Source organism: Procambarus clarkii, chromosome 94 (assembly GCF_040958095.1).
Source record: "Procambarus clarkii isolate CNS0578487 chromosome 94, FALCON_Pclarkii_2.0, whole genome shotgun sequence".
NCBI classification, from domain to species: domain Eukaryota; kingdom Metazoa; phylum Arthropoda; class Malacostraca; order Decapoda; family Cambaridae; genus Procambarus; species Procambarus clarkii.
In genome coordinates, this window is record NC_091243.1 from 517,593 (window position 1) to 533,437 (window position 15,845).

The following is a 15,845-nucleotide window of genomic DNA, read 5'->3' on the forward strand; positions in this document are numbered from 1 at the left end:
GCCATATTATAGAATGGATATAAATTCACTTGAACGTGTCCAGCGTAGGATGACTAAGTTAATTCCCCAAATTAGAAATCTTTCATATGAAGAAAGATTAACAAAGCTTAAGTTGCATTCACTGGAAAGGCGAAGAGTTAGGGGTGACATGATAGAGGTTTACAAGTGGATGAATGGACATAACCGGGGGGATATTAATAGGGTATTAAAAGTATCAACACAGGACAGAACACGAAACAATGGATATAAATTGGATAAGTTTAGATTTAGGAAAGACTTGGGTAAATACTGGTTCAGTAACAGGGTTGTTGATTTGTGGAACCAATTGCCGCGTAACATTGTGGAGGTGGGGTCCCTCGATTGTTTCAAGCACGGGTTGGACAAGTATATGAGTGGGATTGGGTGGTTATAGAATAGGAGCTGCCTCGTATGGGCCAATAGGCCTTCTGCAGTTACCTTTGTTCTTATGTTCTTATAGAGGTTTACAAGTGGGTGAATGGACATAACAAAGGGGATATTAATGGGGTATTGAAAGTATCAACACAAGACAGAACACGAAACAATGGGTATAAATTGGATAAGTTTAGATTTAGGAAAGACTTGGGTAAATACTGGTTCAGTAACAGGGTTGTTGATTTGTGGAACCAATTGCCGCGTAACATTGTGGAGGTGGGGTCCCTCGATTGTTTCAAGCGCGGGTTGGACAAGTATATGAGTGGGATTGGGTGGTTATAAATAGGAGCTGCCTCGTGTGGGCCAACAGGCCTTCTGCAGTTGCCTTTGTTCTTATGTTCTTATGTACTGAACGGGGTGAGAATAGCTTGAGCTACCTCATCCCTTTGTGTGTATTTTACCTCAATAAACTTATTTCAATTTCAATTTCAGAAGAATTGTTCATCCTCATCATGCAAAGCTTCATGCTAATTTGGACTACAATTCTATGTATCTGCCCCTGGAAAAAGTTGACTTTGGTTACGAATTTTCAACACTTCGGGTCACTAACAGACAAAACAATTTTATAACCCAGGAAAAGTTTCAAAATATTAAAGAAAGATGCGATAATTTTTTAATGAAAGCTTGCAAATAGCTTCTTTCTCGTATTCTAAGTAATGTTGAAACTTTAAAAAGGGTGAAAAATCTGTTACCTATCATATGCCTTAGCCACACACGGCCACCATTTTCAGAACTTCCATAAGTATTAGCTGACCAATCTAAGCTTAGTGAAATTGAAAGTCAGTGGCGCCTACTGTTAACCATTGACTGGTCCAACATTTGTGAGGGACAAATTCCAACATCTGGAGCGCCATTTTAGACCAAGACAAAAACTGTCAAGAACGCTGCTGGCGATCCCATACTGATTGACCTCGCTGAGTTTGCATTGAAAATATACAGCTTGCAAATCAGTAATGCCCTGGTTGAACGGATATTTTCAAGAGTAACGTCTGTGAAAACTAAACTGAGAAATCGAATGGGACTTGAGCTTTTGACATCAATCTTGACATCAATCTTTGACATCAATCTTGAGAATCAAAACATATCTTGAAGAAAATGTAACTTGTTGCTCGTCATTTGAATCACTCATGTCAATTCTTAAATATGTCTGCAATATACAAGAACGAGGTTGTGGATGCAGATCAAGATCTTGATAATCTTCAACTGTAAAGACGTGGAAGGACTCCACACCCATTAGGCTTCAAACAGTAAATATTGGTAAGTTATCCTATTATCATATTGGTTAAATATATTAACTATATATTTCAGTTTATTTCTCAGTTTAGTGAAGCATAATGGGTGTATATATATATGTGCAGAGAAAATATTAATAAAACAATTAAAATCTCTAATGTACTCTATATATCAAAATAGATTACTTTAAAACCCGTATCAATCACTAAACAAAAAATTGGGCTACTCTTATGATACAAATTCACTACTTTTAGAGCGTCAGCTCTCTACTTTCAGCAACTTGACTCTGGCAACCTGGCGTGTTTAAAAGGCGGGCCACCAGACACTTGTCAACCACAACACACTGAGCCGCCCCGAGGGAAGGTTTACGCTGCACCAGTAATACTCTACTAGCCAACAGTACAAGTCCTCTCTTTCTACAGTAACGTTGAGTTGTGAGTGTTAGAAGATGTCAGTGATGGTGGTAGGTGTGAGGGCCGGGCGCGTAGTGTCAGCAGGAGCCAGACACAAGCACACACTCTCTGCAGGTAAGAACCTCTTATATCACCGTGTTGTTATCTGTTATAACTTACCTGTTCGTCCTTCTGTAAGTTGTGTATGTATAGGTGTGTCATTTTGCGTTATATCGTGCAAGGGGGACACAATGAGGTCATCCAAGGGTCGGTTAACACCAGCCTGACAACAAGAGAAGGTGACCCTGACCAACCTTGGGGACCGGATGGTCACGAGTTATTTCACATTACTCTGTATGATAAACATTGTGTGGTAGAAGAGTGGATTGTTTAGGTGCAGATTGTTCTAATGAGTCTAAATAGTTTAGTCTGAATTATGGTTGTACACTATATTAATGTTCTTGAGAGGAAGATAGCAAGGTGAAGGTAATGGTCAGATCGTACACACGTTTCAACAAACTAAACTTATTTTGGTTGACTTCCCGGCCCTTCCTCTTGGTGTCCCGGAGTCAGGGCCGGGAAGATTGATAGTTGAATCCATCATTTAACTTTCAGTGAATCATGGGTCCTGACTCAAAGGTGCTTTTTATCGATCTGCTGCAAGGTAATGTTAATTTGGTTGTCAAGATGAGCATTATTATTCCCACATGTAAGGTCCTGCATTTGTCTATATTAAAGAGCATTTGCCAGTCTTCTGATCATTTGTAGAGATCGTGTGGGTCTCTTTGTGAGGCTTCAATATAATTTGTTGATATTGAATTATATAAATTAATTTAGGAATTAATTTTTCTGCAAGCACATAAAAGGTAGAATGTAAAAGGAACATGCACGACTTTGTAAAAATTAGAAAGCATGTACCTGATTTTTTTTTAAATGTTAATAAAAATACAAATTACTGTATATGAATTATATATGTTGCTGAAAATTGCTGTAGTAAATGTTCCAAGTTGTGATCTTAAAATTATTCAGTAGCATTATAATCTCAATGTGTGCAAAAGAAGTGTTTACCTGTTTGCCGGAGAGCCACTAACACTAATGGACTCGACAAGGACAGGAAGCCGGCGGCTTGTTCAAGGTCCTCTCCCCATTTGTCTATCTTTTCCATTTGTACTTTAAAAGTTAACATTTTTTGGAGTTTTGGCATTTATGGCTTTGGTGGGTAGGAGGTTCCATGCCTTAATAACCCTGCTGGTGAAAAAGCATCTCCCGTTCTCGGTCTTACATTGTGGCTTGTTGAGCTTGTAACCCTTGTTCCTTACATCTGACCTTTCGGAAAAAAACAAATTTGCAGATCAACATCCTTCAAATTGTTTAGTATTTTAATCATCATGTCTCCAAGGGATGTTCATCCCTGGAAGACTTCAAGGTCTACCCTTGCTGTAAAACAGTTAACATTCACATTCTGTAATCCTTCTGAACCTGATAACAGCTTCTAAACTTCTTGCTGGCATTTTTCTCCCAACTGCTAGCAGTAAAATGAATTGAACACTTGTTCATTAAAGATTGATTGATTGATGATGATTAAGCCACCCAAAAGGTGGCACGGGCATGAATAGCCCGTAAGTGGTGGCCCTTTTGAGCCATTACCAGTATCAATAGATGATACTGGAGATCTGTGGAGGTACGACTGCACCCTGCGTGACGGGAGATGTCTCCCTCATTAAAAGAGGTGGCCCGTCAATATACTGCATGAAATGGACAAACAAATAACATAATAAAATAAATAAAACTTGAACCAGCACTTGATCACAGATAACATAAATTGTAATAAATTAATCACTGTATACCAGACCTAAAATTGTCAGATTTATAATGCCCAGCAAAACAATCTACTTAACTTCAGCAGCTGAAACATCCTATCTCTCACAACTAACCACTCCACTGGTGGAGTCACTCCCCCTTACTAACTTGGAGAGGCACTCCTATGCAATTTCGCCAACCTATTGTATTCTAACAAAACGGTAATCCTTACTAACTCGGTGACACTGCCATACACTATTTGACAAAGTATTAAATACATTAATATGTTTATGATAATACTTCCTAAAAGAGTCAGGATTCTCGGCATCTGTATGCACACAATGTGTAATTTATTTACTAGGCTTCTGGTATTTGTGTAGAAGCAGTTTAAACACCTGACATTGTTCCTAGGGGCATGTAAGATTGCTCCTGCATACTATTATTCCATACATAGTATAGTTATTGTGCCTGCTTGTCGACAAATCTATAGGGTTAGGTCTGCCTGACTGGGTGAATCCTCTCCTCCATCCACTGTCATGATCACCTGCCCAATCCATGTTTTTAACTTTGTCTGTACAGTACTGGCCTGTGTGTAACTCCTTTAGTTTGTCTCGGTTCTTTGTTCTTTTGCTGTTCAACTGTGAAGTCTGGGGATGTGTTTGGCCGAGAAGCTATTTGAACTGTAGGATAAAAATATAGGATGACGTACTAGGCGAGGTAGCAAGATTCAAATTTTTTGGGCCAATTTGGAAAGTAGTAGTATGGTGGGTACTGTAAGAGTATAATGAATAGAAGAGAGGTATGAAAGGTGAAGAATATAATGAAAGTAGGAATGTTGTGGGGTAATATTCTACTCCCAGTTGTGACAAATGGAATTTAAACTTTCTTATTGAGAGTTGGCTGGTATAAGCATGTGGCATGGTTATGGTAGTGAAGTAGAATATAACATGGTGTGGGGGGGGGGATGAATTGTGGAGCAAGTGAAGGTTAATACACCGTGGTGGTAAGAACATGGTAAAATACCTTAGGATCATTTACCAATGGTAAATAAGGGTGAAATATGGTAAAGGATTATACAGTAGGCAGACGACAGTTGTTTAGAAGGGAACAGTGGAAAGGTTTATGGAAAAAAAAGGGCAGAGACCTTTAATAGAGTGAAAGGTTTGAGGAACTTCTGCTAGCATGCTCTAGCAGAAGTTCCTGGATAGGGTTTCGGGAATTCTTCTACTCCCCGAGCCAGGCCTGGGGCCAGGCTCTAGATGTGTGCAGCATTTATTAGTCAGGTTAAGCTTTAATGGGTCTGGCAAAAAAAATGAACGAGTATGGCTTTAAGGGGACCACGACAATCCATTATATTTTCTAACATATACCCATCATATAATAAATGTTTGTGCAAAGAATGAGTGTCTATACATCTAGTGGGATGTAACATTGAAGATTTCCTTTACCAGAACAACAGCAGCAACCACCACAGCAAAAGATGCATCAGGCAGCGAGTGGAATGACCAGTTTTCAACCATCACACATACCCATGCCAGCAAACGTAGAGGAGCTTCAGGCGTCGGAAAAGGTACAGTATGTTGAAGACATGGGAGAATTAAAGGGTGTCATTCAATTAACTCGACAGATGTGAGAAGTACTGTATTTATAAAGACTACCCTATAAAAAGGATTACAATAGTTAATAGTATAAAAGATTGGCTAGTTTCTTTCAGCCATGTATGATTTTATAATATTGTTGAGAACTTTATAAAATAATCCACCTACTGAATTTCTTCTCCAAAATGCACATTTCTAAATGAAAGAAATTTGAATTGAAGTTTATTGAATCGAGAATATATAAAAATATGCCCGGTAACCACCCAATTTTCACATTGAACATTTGAAGGTACAGATTGACTTGGTAATTGGGGTTGTTCTGTATGTAATTTAAAATGCATCTTTGCACAGGAACACACCCTATTGGCCTTTTTATACCCGTGTATCACTTCACAACATAAAGTACATTTGTGCTTGCCTATCAGTGCTTGGCTCTCTGACTACAAAGGGAATGCCCTGCCTACTAGCCTTGTTGTGCTGTACTTGTTGCATTATAGTTGAACAATGCTGACAATCGCATTCTTTGTCGAATCTGCTGTTAAAGTTGTGGATGGAGGTGGCTTCCACTTCATCTTCTCTCTGTGCATTTCACTTGTTGACAACCTGTATGAGTATTTCCATGCACTTTTTATTTTTGTTTACCAGCTTAAACTTGTCCTCTAATGTATAGTTAGAAAGGCTTGGTACTTTCTCCTGATAATTACATAATTACCTTGTCCTATTTTTTCTCAATTTAAAGTGGCTATCATTGTTCACCTTGTTTATTCCCTTCAGTATCTTGTATGTTGTGATCATATCTCCTCTGTTTCTTTTGTCCTCCTGGGTTATGAGGTAAAGCTCCTTCAACATATTCTAGCTTAAGCATCTTGGCTCTGGAACTAATCTTTTGCAAACCTTGGCACTTTTTAAATTTTAGTTTTATTTGACAAGGTGTGTATTTCAGGCCAATGCTGCATATTCCAGCAGCAAAAGCTGTGTAGATTGCTTTGAAATAGTCCCGATTTAGGTTTCTAAGCTACTTACTAGTGTTCACCAGCATCCCATATGCTACCAAAGCCACCCTACATTTGTGTGCCTCTGGTGATATTGTTGGACTCAAATTATATCCTCTCTCAAATCTTACTCGAATTCCTGTAGTTGCTTCCCATTTATGGTTATAAACATCTTCTGGTCTTTTCTCCTTTTCCCCATCCTCATTACCTTACACTTAGTGGATTGAACTCCATCAACTACCAGTATGTTTTCCCACTCCTGGAGTTTGTAAAGGTCCTGCAACATTTTGCAGCTCTCTATTATTACATTCCTCATTAGCTTTACAGAATCTGCAAATAGCAGCATATATGAGCACACACACTCTTGGGTAGCTCATTAATACAAGTTAAGGACAGTAGTGGTCCCAGGACCAAGCCTTAGGGGATCCTACTTATTATATTTCTCCTGCTGGAGACCTTGCCTCTTGACGTTTTGCCTTCTGTACTTCAGGTACTCCCTTACTTTGTTTAGTGCCTTCCCAATTACCCCAGCTGACATTTCCATCTTTTACGCCAGTCTTTTGTGTGGAACAACATCGAATGCTTTTGACAGTTTAGGAAAATGCATTCTACCCAGATTACATCTTTCCTGGGTAGATTTCAAATTCAATCAGGTTTGCTAGGCATGACTTCCTCCTCCTCAGTCCATGCTGACATTTTGTTACTAAAAGTTTAGTCTTTCCAGGTGCTCACTATTCTCTTCTCGATTAGTCTCCAGCACTTTATATTTACTTGTTATTGACACTGGTCTGTAATTTAGTACCTCCTGTCTGTCCCCATTCTTGTTGTGCATTTCCTAATGCCTGAAAATTTGATTTGTAATATATAACATTTAATTACTGTACAACAGTCATTGTTTATTTGTATACCAATCATGTCACTTGAGGCCTAGTCCCACTTAACTAGAGTAAATGTCAAAAGTAATAATAATTATTGTAACGTTTTGGTATAATGCAAGCCTAGCATTCCAAAGTATCATAAAGTCTTTGTTTTTCACTTGAGCAAACCTAATGACCAATCACTAAAATTTCATTCACATACCTATAAAGCCCATGAAGCTTGTATTAGTTTGACAACTACAGTATTAGTTGTCATTTAATTCTTCAGGTTACTTTTTCATTAGAAAGCCAACTCTCTCCTTACTCCTGCTTTAATACTTCCACTTTTTATTCTCATATGAACCTTGCACATTGAACATTTTTCTCGCTTAACTTTTAACCTTCCATTCTCATGGTTTTAAACTTATTTCCTTTGCATTTAACGAGGACTGAAAATGCCTACTGCAATTTTTGTGCCCAGGCAGGTCAAAGCCCTAGGTTCAAGGGTAATTTTCCCATATGGAAAGGTATATGCTTTCTGATAATTTTATTATTCAGCAATAAATTGTAGGAGAGGAGGGAAAAATAGGTTTATGAATAACATAGGAACTGTGCTGTGCTGTAATTGAATAAAAGTACAGGTATTTGGTAATTTTCTTTCTCTTTTGCAGGCACGTTTCTCTCCTCGTCGCAACAGAGATGTTTCTTCACAGTTGAACCAAGTGGGCAGCTTGTTTAGCTCAGGGTTCATGGGCAACCAAGGGTCACAGAGTGCCTACAACCGTGGAACACTGCCTGTTGACTCTCACGTTGATGTTTATGATGCACGCATCACAGTTTCTTTGTCTTCGGTGAGTTTGATTTATACCTAAAGTAAGATCCTTATCGTATATAATAATCATTCCTTAGACACCACATAGAACTGAACTATGTAGTAAGTATTTATATTTGAAGAGTCCTTGTTTGAAAGTTTATTTTTGGGAAAGTTAAGAAAGTTATACACAACATAATGATGCAGTAAGGCATCTCTGTGAAGCTTTTTTTGTTTTTTAATAAGTTATTTAAAATTCAAAAATATTTAAAGGATGAATACTACATGGTAAATTGGGCACCACTCCTCATTTCCTTAAATGTGAATATCCTTGTATTACTTTGGTACACCACAACCAGGCATATGCAAATGCCTTTGGGAAAAGACCTATTTGGATGCAGACGAGTCAAAAGATTTGGGTGGTACTGGTTTAACATTTTTTTTAATTTAATATTCATAAATGTTCATGTACATTTATTGTACTTTAGTTTAGCTAATGAGCCATGCTAATTTGGGTTATAAAAACTACATAGTGGGTATCCATTATCTATATGATGTAATGGAATGATGAGCAGGTGAACTGCATATCGCTTGCTACACAATTCTTGTGACCTTTGAGAGCATAGTGTAACAGATATTCTGAGTGGCAAAATGTAAGCTCAGGAAAATAAAAAATACAATTAAACTAAGGTTTTCATACTGGTGATATGAAATGCCCAAGGGTAATTATTTATACTTGAGTGAAACATTAAGTATAAATGGTTAAGTATAGTGATACTTAACCTAAAAATGTGCATATGATGAATCCAGAAATGTGTCACAAAAAAATAAAATGCAGTTAGCCTGCAAAATTGGTCCTGGGTTCGATTCCTTGGCAGTGTGGTGTTTGGGCTCATTTTGGGAATTAGTGTTGGAGGTTGCATTCTGGGATATGTTAGTAGGGTTATATGGACTTTTACACAAGTCAAACGGGTTTCTGTTCCCAATAATGTTAAATGGTGATTTTCCCTTACATTATTTAATATTTTACCTAATTATTATTTGTCTTTTACCATCTCTTAACTTAAATATAGACACTTGTTTCACACTGGTTCTGGTTGGAATACCTCCCACTTGCACAAATTTTGCACAGCATTGCATATTGATCTTGACCCACAAAAAAATTCTCTAGCTTCTCGTGCATATTTCACTTCATACACTTCTTTCTTCACATAATCAAATCACTCCAGTTTATCACCTTCCCTTCACCTCTATGTATGACTCGATGCCCACAAGGCATTTGAGAGGAACAAACTTGTCTCTGAACACACCCACCAAGACATCCACATTGCCTTTTAAGCCTTGCACACCCCCACTTTCCAACCACTACTTTGCATCCATTCACCACTTGAATGAAGCATGAAATACTTGTTGACCAAACAACACAATAGAAAGTGGATGACGACGTTTTGGTCCGTCCCGGACCATTCTCAAAGCGATTGTGATGAGGCAAAGGCAATAAATAGGCGAGAGAGAGGTGAGAAGAAAATCTTAGAGGAAGAAAAAGAAAGGTAAAAGTTATGAAAGGTAATGTGTAATAAAGTGGATAGGAATAGGAATGAGAAAGGGATCGTAAGAGAAAACATGGGACAGAAAAAGGAAAGAGAAAGATAAATGGAAGGGTAAGCTTACGTTAGGTCATGTTTGTTAAAACGTTTCCTTCACCACCTTCCCTCATCACAATAGACTTGAGAATGGTCCAGGATGGACCGAAACGTCGTCGTCCCTTCACCTTCTATTGTGTGGTCTGGTCAACATACTTTAGCCACGTTATTGTGACTCATCGCCTGCATAGAGAAAACTGTATTTTCATTCTGGTTTAATTAATTTTTTTTTATCTTTTCAGGTGATGCAAGCAAATGTCCCCAAGCCTTATGGAATTTCAGGGAAGGTCCCAGTTCATCTAAACATGCTTGGTGGTCAGTGGGCCCAGGATGACAAGTATGTCTCTGGTGACCTCCTCGACCACCACCACTCTACCATCATCTTGAAGAAAAACCCAGGTACTGCCCTCATAACCTTTGGCAGTTTGGGACTCGGATCCCTCGTGAAGCGTGTTGCTCTGTTAAAACTGAGTGGACTTGATTATAGAGGTCTGGAGACTGTGTGTGGCAACAGTAGAATAGACTATTTAAACAGTCGACGGTTTTCTTCGTGTACGAACAATGTGTGTACCCCTGTTCTGTGTACCCATATGTTGAGGTGAGAGATTGCCTTTGCACCCAGGCCTCATCTTCTTCGGTGAAGGGCACGAGATTTATCTTGCAGACAGTTTTTCATTTCGGTGCTTGACAAAAAGGGTGAAGCACATTACAAACCTCCAAAACTGTGCTGCAGGTAGTATGTCCTGTTGCTTTGCAATGTGTAGCAGCACCTTGGAACTGTGTAGTGCTCTTCCTGGGCAGTAGGCTTTCATGGCATTTTACTGTGTTCTGGTGCTTTATAGTGCATCTTGGAAACTCTCATTACTTTTTTTTTTTTTCTCCTGCATTTCTGCAAGGTTTGTGTTTTCTTTCATTGGCTGGCTCTCTGCTGGTGCCTTCCTTCCCATCTCGCCTTCTTTTTTTCCTATGTCCCTAGTATTGTGGTGTTGGGCACTGGACATAGGTTCTCTTCTGGCCTCTTATAATTTGGTCCTCCCCTCTGTTCCCATTTGTTGCGTGTCGTGTGCATTACTGGATGACCTCTTTTGAATCTTGGCTTGTGTTGGTGGTAGAAACCTTATTTTAGTAACCATTTGACTTTAGTATTCAGTGTGGATCTGTTGGAATTTGAACGAGACTGCAAATTTGTGCATGCAAGTGTGTGCGCGCCCCAGTCTGTGTATCCCCATTCCATGAGGACGGTGCTGTGCATCATCTTGGATTGACTATGTACCAATGGGTGTCACGTTAAGTTTTCTCTGTTCCAGATTCTTCTCTTGGCCCTCCTTGGTGTCCCAACTTGGTTCCCTTCCTTGTCTTTCTCCTCGCTTAGGATTTTGGGTGTCTGTATCTTATGGCTTCCTGGGCAGTTTTCTGATCCTAGTGTTGTTTCTTGGCCAAATTGATTCACAGTACTATAGGGGAGTATGTTTTCATAGGTCTCTCTCTCTCTCTCTCTCTCTAAGTACATTATTTGTTCCTTTGCTTATTTTTTTCTTATGGCCTTGTCTGGTCAAGTGGCTTATTCTGACTGTTACTACATCCTATAATGGCACCTTGGTGGTGCCACTATGGCTTAGCTTTACCCCTCAATTTTGTATTTCTCCATTAATAAAATTTGTTAGCCACCTTCAGCTTTGGTTTCATCCAGGGACAACCTTACTTTCTTATGGCCAGTTCAGCCCTGGCTCCTGATTTCGGTGTGTGCCAGCTCCCATGTTCCTTATTTTTATTTCTTTACATGGCTCAGCAATTTATGCTCAACACCATTGCATCATATATAATTGCTTTGGTAGAGCTACATCTTGATTTTTGGCTAGATTTTTCTAGTTGTCTTTGAAGCTTGGCAGCCTTTTTAAAAAAGCAAATCATTGCTGTGTGCTGTTGATGCCCACTTGGGCATTTGATAACGTGCCTGTCCTTCGTCGTGGACAATTCAGATTCGTGCCTCTTTAGATGGTTAGTTTTTTCATTAGTACATTGTTCAAACTTTCAGGCAAGTACGTTTACTAGCTTTCTGGTCTTGGCTTGTTTTATCAGGAGATGCTCTTGTGCATTTCCTTCTTGTTTTATGCTTGGAATGAGAAGACTTTGTTCAGGCTCGATGCATTCAGTTACAACCATGAACAGTTATCTTCAGGCTTCTCAGAGTACAGTACTGTACTACTTTTGAGCTCTTCCTGATACATTTTGATGACATGTGGCATTGTGTAAAAGGAATCCTTATGGGTGACACACACATTGGTTGAATTTTAGTGTAATGTTATGAAGTGAAGCTAAAGAATTTGATTTTATTTCAGTTTGTAAAGATATTGGTAAAAAAAAAAGATTCTATGTATAGCATCAGTAAAACCACTTGTTCACCATCTACTTTAAAATAGTCTGTTAGCCGAGTTGTTGGTTCAGTGTGGTTCCACTGGCACACTGCTGCTTAGTGCTATATAAAATACATTGTGTACAAGATTGTGTGTAACATTTTCTGACAGGCTACAACAACAGAATTTAGAATGAATTAAAATTCTTAATATACTTGATGTACAGTATTTTCTCCATTTTTTTTTCCTTGTACTCCATACTTCAAAGCATAGACTTAGTCTGCCTTTCGTGCAAAATCTATTGTGTTAGAACATGTTAACGGTGGAGCTAGGCTGGGTGGCAGCTGTTTGTACTAGTCTTGACCTTAATATTGGACCTGTTTATTTAATTTATTTTTTCTTTATTTTCAGTGGAGTAGATATGACGGGGTTGATAAAGAGTTTAGGCATCAACATAGGAAGGGTGACCGAGGGAGCTGCTGCTGCTGTGGGTTGTGAAACTTCGGCATTCCATTGCAGCTGCACCAGAGGAACCTCTTGGCGAGGTTGCAGCCACAGAAAGTCTTCAACGGGGAGACGTGGCAGAGGCTGTTGCCGCTGAAGTAGCTGGTAGTGCTAACAGTGTAGAAGTGCCGTAGATTTGAACACTGTGAGAGCAGCAGGGGCTGCCACATTTGTAGTGGCATATGCTGTGCATAAGGTGTTTGCTCCAGCACGTATAGCTATAACACTTACCGCCACTCCTTTTATTGTTAGACATCTACGAAAAATTGGATTTTTGAAACCACCCAAACCTAAAGCAAGTTAAGGCTTTAAAATTATAAATGCTGTTAAAAGCATTGGAATAATTCTTAATATTAATTTTTAGATTAAATGGTCATTATTCTGATGAATTAGTGGGATATACAAAATATTGGCAAATTCTGTAGTCCTAAAATTGTAACAGTTGTAAACCTAATTTGCTCAAAAGATTTGCACATTAAATCTAAGGCTTATTGTCTCATTCATTAAAATAAGCCTTCATTACTTGATACACATGTTGGCTTGCAGTACTATATAGGGTTTGTAATTTATAATTTTATATCAAACGTTCTCTTGAAGACATTTAGTGCTTGGTGATGGCTTGTAGCCTCTTGTTGCACAGACGTCCGTTGAATGAACTTTAGTGTGTACTAAATTGGGACCATGTTCAGAAGATTCTGATGATTTGAATGTTTATTGATTGATCTCTGCTTCTGTGGGTGAGCACAGTTGTGTAATTTTAGCAAAGATTTATAATTTAAGCAATTTAAATTAAAATACTGTACTGTAATTATGAATTGTTTTATTTTGGTTACGAATGATTTCAGGGTTGTGCTGCAGTGTGGTTGTTTCTTTGATGCTATATAATACATGTAATACTGTACTATAATGAATGAATGAAAGATATTTACAGCTTGTATATAGTTTTTTATTTAAAATGTTAAACCTTTTCACTATTACACAGCTTTTTTGTTTCTTACTCAAGAGCCAATGCTTTTCAACCTGATGAAATTGAGAAAGGGGTAAATTTGTGATTGACTTTGAGCAAATCTGTGATGTATATAGCTCTAAATGTGGTACTTTTTGCTCTTTACACTTCTGCTGCTGCTGTACAGAGTAGACAGTGGGAGGCTGTATCGACTTGATTGACAGTCACATAAGATTAGTGTATGAATAGCATGTGGGAGGCACACAAAAACTCAAGTGATGTCTCTGACTAAGATCTTATGGTGGGGCATTCACTACTGTCAAAATTTTACTTTACCATAATATTTATCACATGAATCCATTGTACTTGACAAAACTCCATGAATCTGTATGGTACTGTGCTGGAACAAAGGTGGACTACTTTAAGAACAAATTAGAAAAGTTCTTGCAAGAAGTACTGGACCAACTGGGCTGTAGTGGATATATGGACCTATGGGCAGCTGCAAGCAACAGCCTGTTGGACCAAGTTATCACAAGTAGAGCCTAGTTTCATGCCGGGCTTGGGTAGTAGAACTCCTTCCGAGACCCCTCTCCATATCTTGCTGCCATAGTACTATACTCAGGAGCACGTCACTCTTCTTTATTGAGAGGTAGTTTCTACCCCATACTCGTCCTGTGATTGATAACACAAAGGTACAGTGTTAAACAGCCTGAATGGTTCCTGATCAGGTTTTTGAAGGCTACACAAACATTAGCCAGCCATGCACATGTTGACAATGTTACCCTCTTGATGTTTGTGTATTGCCATACACTGCAGGGTCCAGCAAGTTCAGCAGAACTTCGGTTTCAACTCTTGACCATGTCGTAGCTCAGCGTCTGGGATGCTCCCAGAGACAGGTTCGAATCCTCGTCACGGCCCTTGTTGATTTGTTCAGAAAGGGATATGTTTGTAATATACCGTATATACAGTATCTACCCGACTTAGGTACCTTCCATTTAGCACTCCCTGCTGGACTTGACAGCTGGTTTTGATAACTATTTGGAGCTAACATCTCATTTACTGAAGCTTCCAATAGAGGTGGAATAAGATTGCTCTTTGAATTTACTAAGCTTGCCCACTAAGTAAACAAGTGGCTGTTATTGGGTTGTTGTGGTACAACTTCATTTAAGTCGATGCTTTCCACCATGTTTTTGTGGAGTGTACTTGTCTAGTTGTGCTTGCAGGGGTTATACTTGCTTCGGCTCTTTGGTCCTGCCTCTTAACTGTTAAACACATGGTGTCCAGATTCCTGAGCCTACTGGGATCTATCATAACTACATTTGAAACTGTGTATGGAGTCAGCCTCCAGCGCATCACTGCCTAATGCATTCGATCTGTTAACTACCTTGACACTGAAATTCTTTTTAAAGTCTTTGTGGCTCATTTGAGTAAGTTTCCACCTGTGTACCCTCCCCCCCCCCCCCCCCCCGTGTTAGTGTTCCACCCATGCTAAATAGTTTTTGTTCACCCTGTCAATTCCTCTGAAAACTGTGGGAATGTATTTCTCTGGAGTGACTGGGAATGTACCAGTCTCTGCAATTTTATGTGGGAGGGATGAATGAATGTGTGTGTGTGTAAGCGAGAGGGAAAACGTGTGCCTGTGATATGGACGAGCGGTGTGTGGGAATGAGTGAATTTATCATTTTCCTTAATGTTTTGAGAGCCCAAGAGTTACTTGGTTATATTTAACAAAGCATTTGCAACTTTCCTGCTTTAGGAAGTAGGGTATAGCTCCATACAGATACCTAAATTAGGTGAATACCTAATTTAATGATTGACATTAATGGGGTGCGTGAGTGTGTGTGTGTGCGTGCACTTGTGTGCTTGTTGACCATTTATATACAGTATATAATAGACCAAAGTGTCCAAATTTTCAGTGAAGGTGCTGTTGAGGTTATACTTATAAGCTGTATATATGTGTGTGAAATTTTACAATAAAACTACTGTATATTATTTTCCTTGATCATTTTCCTCCACTGTACTTACATGGCACTCAACCCTCTCATGAGCAGTCTTGATGTGTGGTGAAGGGAGGAGGCTAGCATACTACACACATGTGATCCACATGGCAATAGTGGCTTTTGAAAATTTTCTGCTCTTGTCAGGCTGATCGTATTTCGTGCACGGACACACACACACAATCTCTTCCCCTTCGTCTGCCAAGGTGCTATAGCTCCTGTGGGCATAAATCCTATCTGATGCAGGAAAGGGGTATACATTAGA

General features: G+C 39.0%; 2 protein-coding genes across 2 annotated transcripts in view; both read left to right on the plus strand.

Annotated features, from left to right (window-relative positions):
- Positions 1-15,845, plus strand: part of LOC138359921 (uncharacterized) — a 407,357-nt gene that overhangs the window by 275,729 nt on the left and 115,783 nt on the right. The gene's annotated exons all lie outside the window — the stretch shown is intronic.
- LOC138360013 (uncharacterized) lies at positions 1,474-13,873 on the plus strand. The gene is made up of 6 exons (XM_069319909.1): positions 1,474-1,710; positions 1,941-2,213; positions 5,330-5,448; positions 7,997-8,176; positions 10,022-10,178; positions 12,545-13,873. Exons 2-6 carry the CDS (start codon positions 2,135-2,137, stop codon positions 12,550-12,552), a joined length of 543 nt encoding a protein of 180 aa, XP_069176010.1. The 5' UTR covers positions 1,474-1,710; positions 1,941-2,134; the 3' UTR covers positions 12,553-13,873.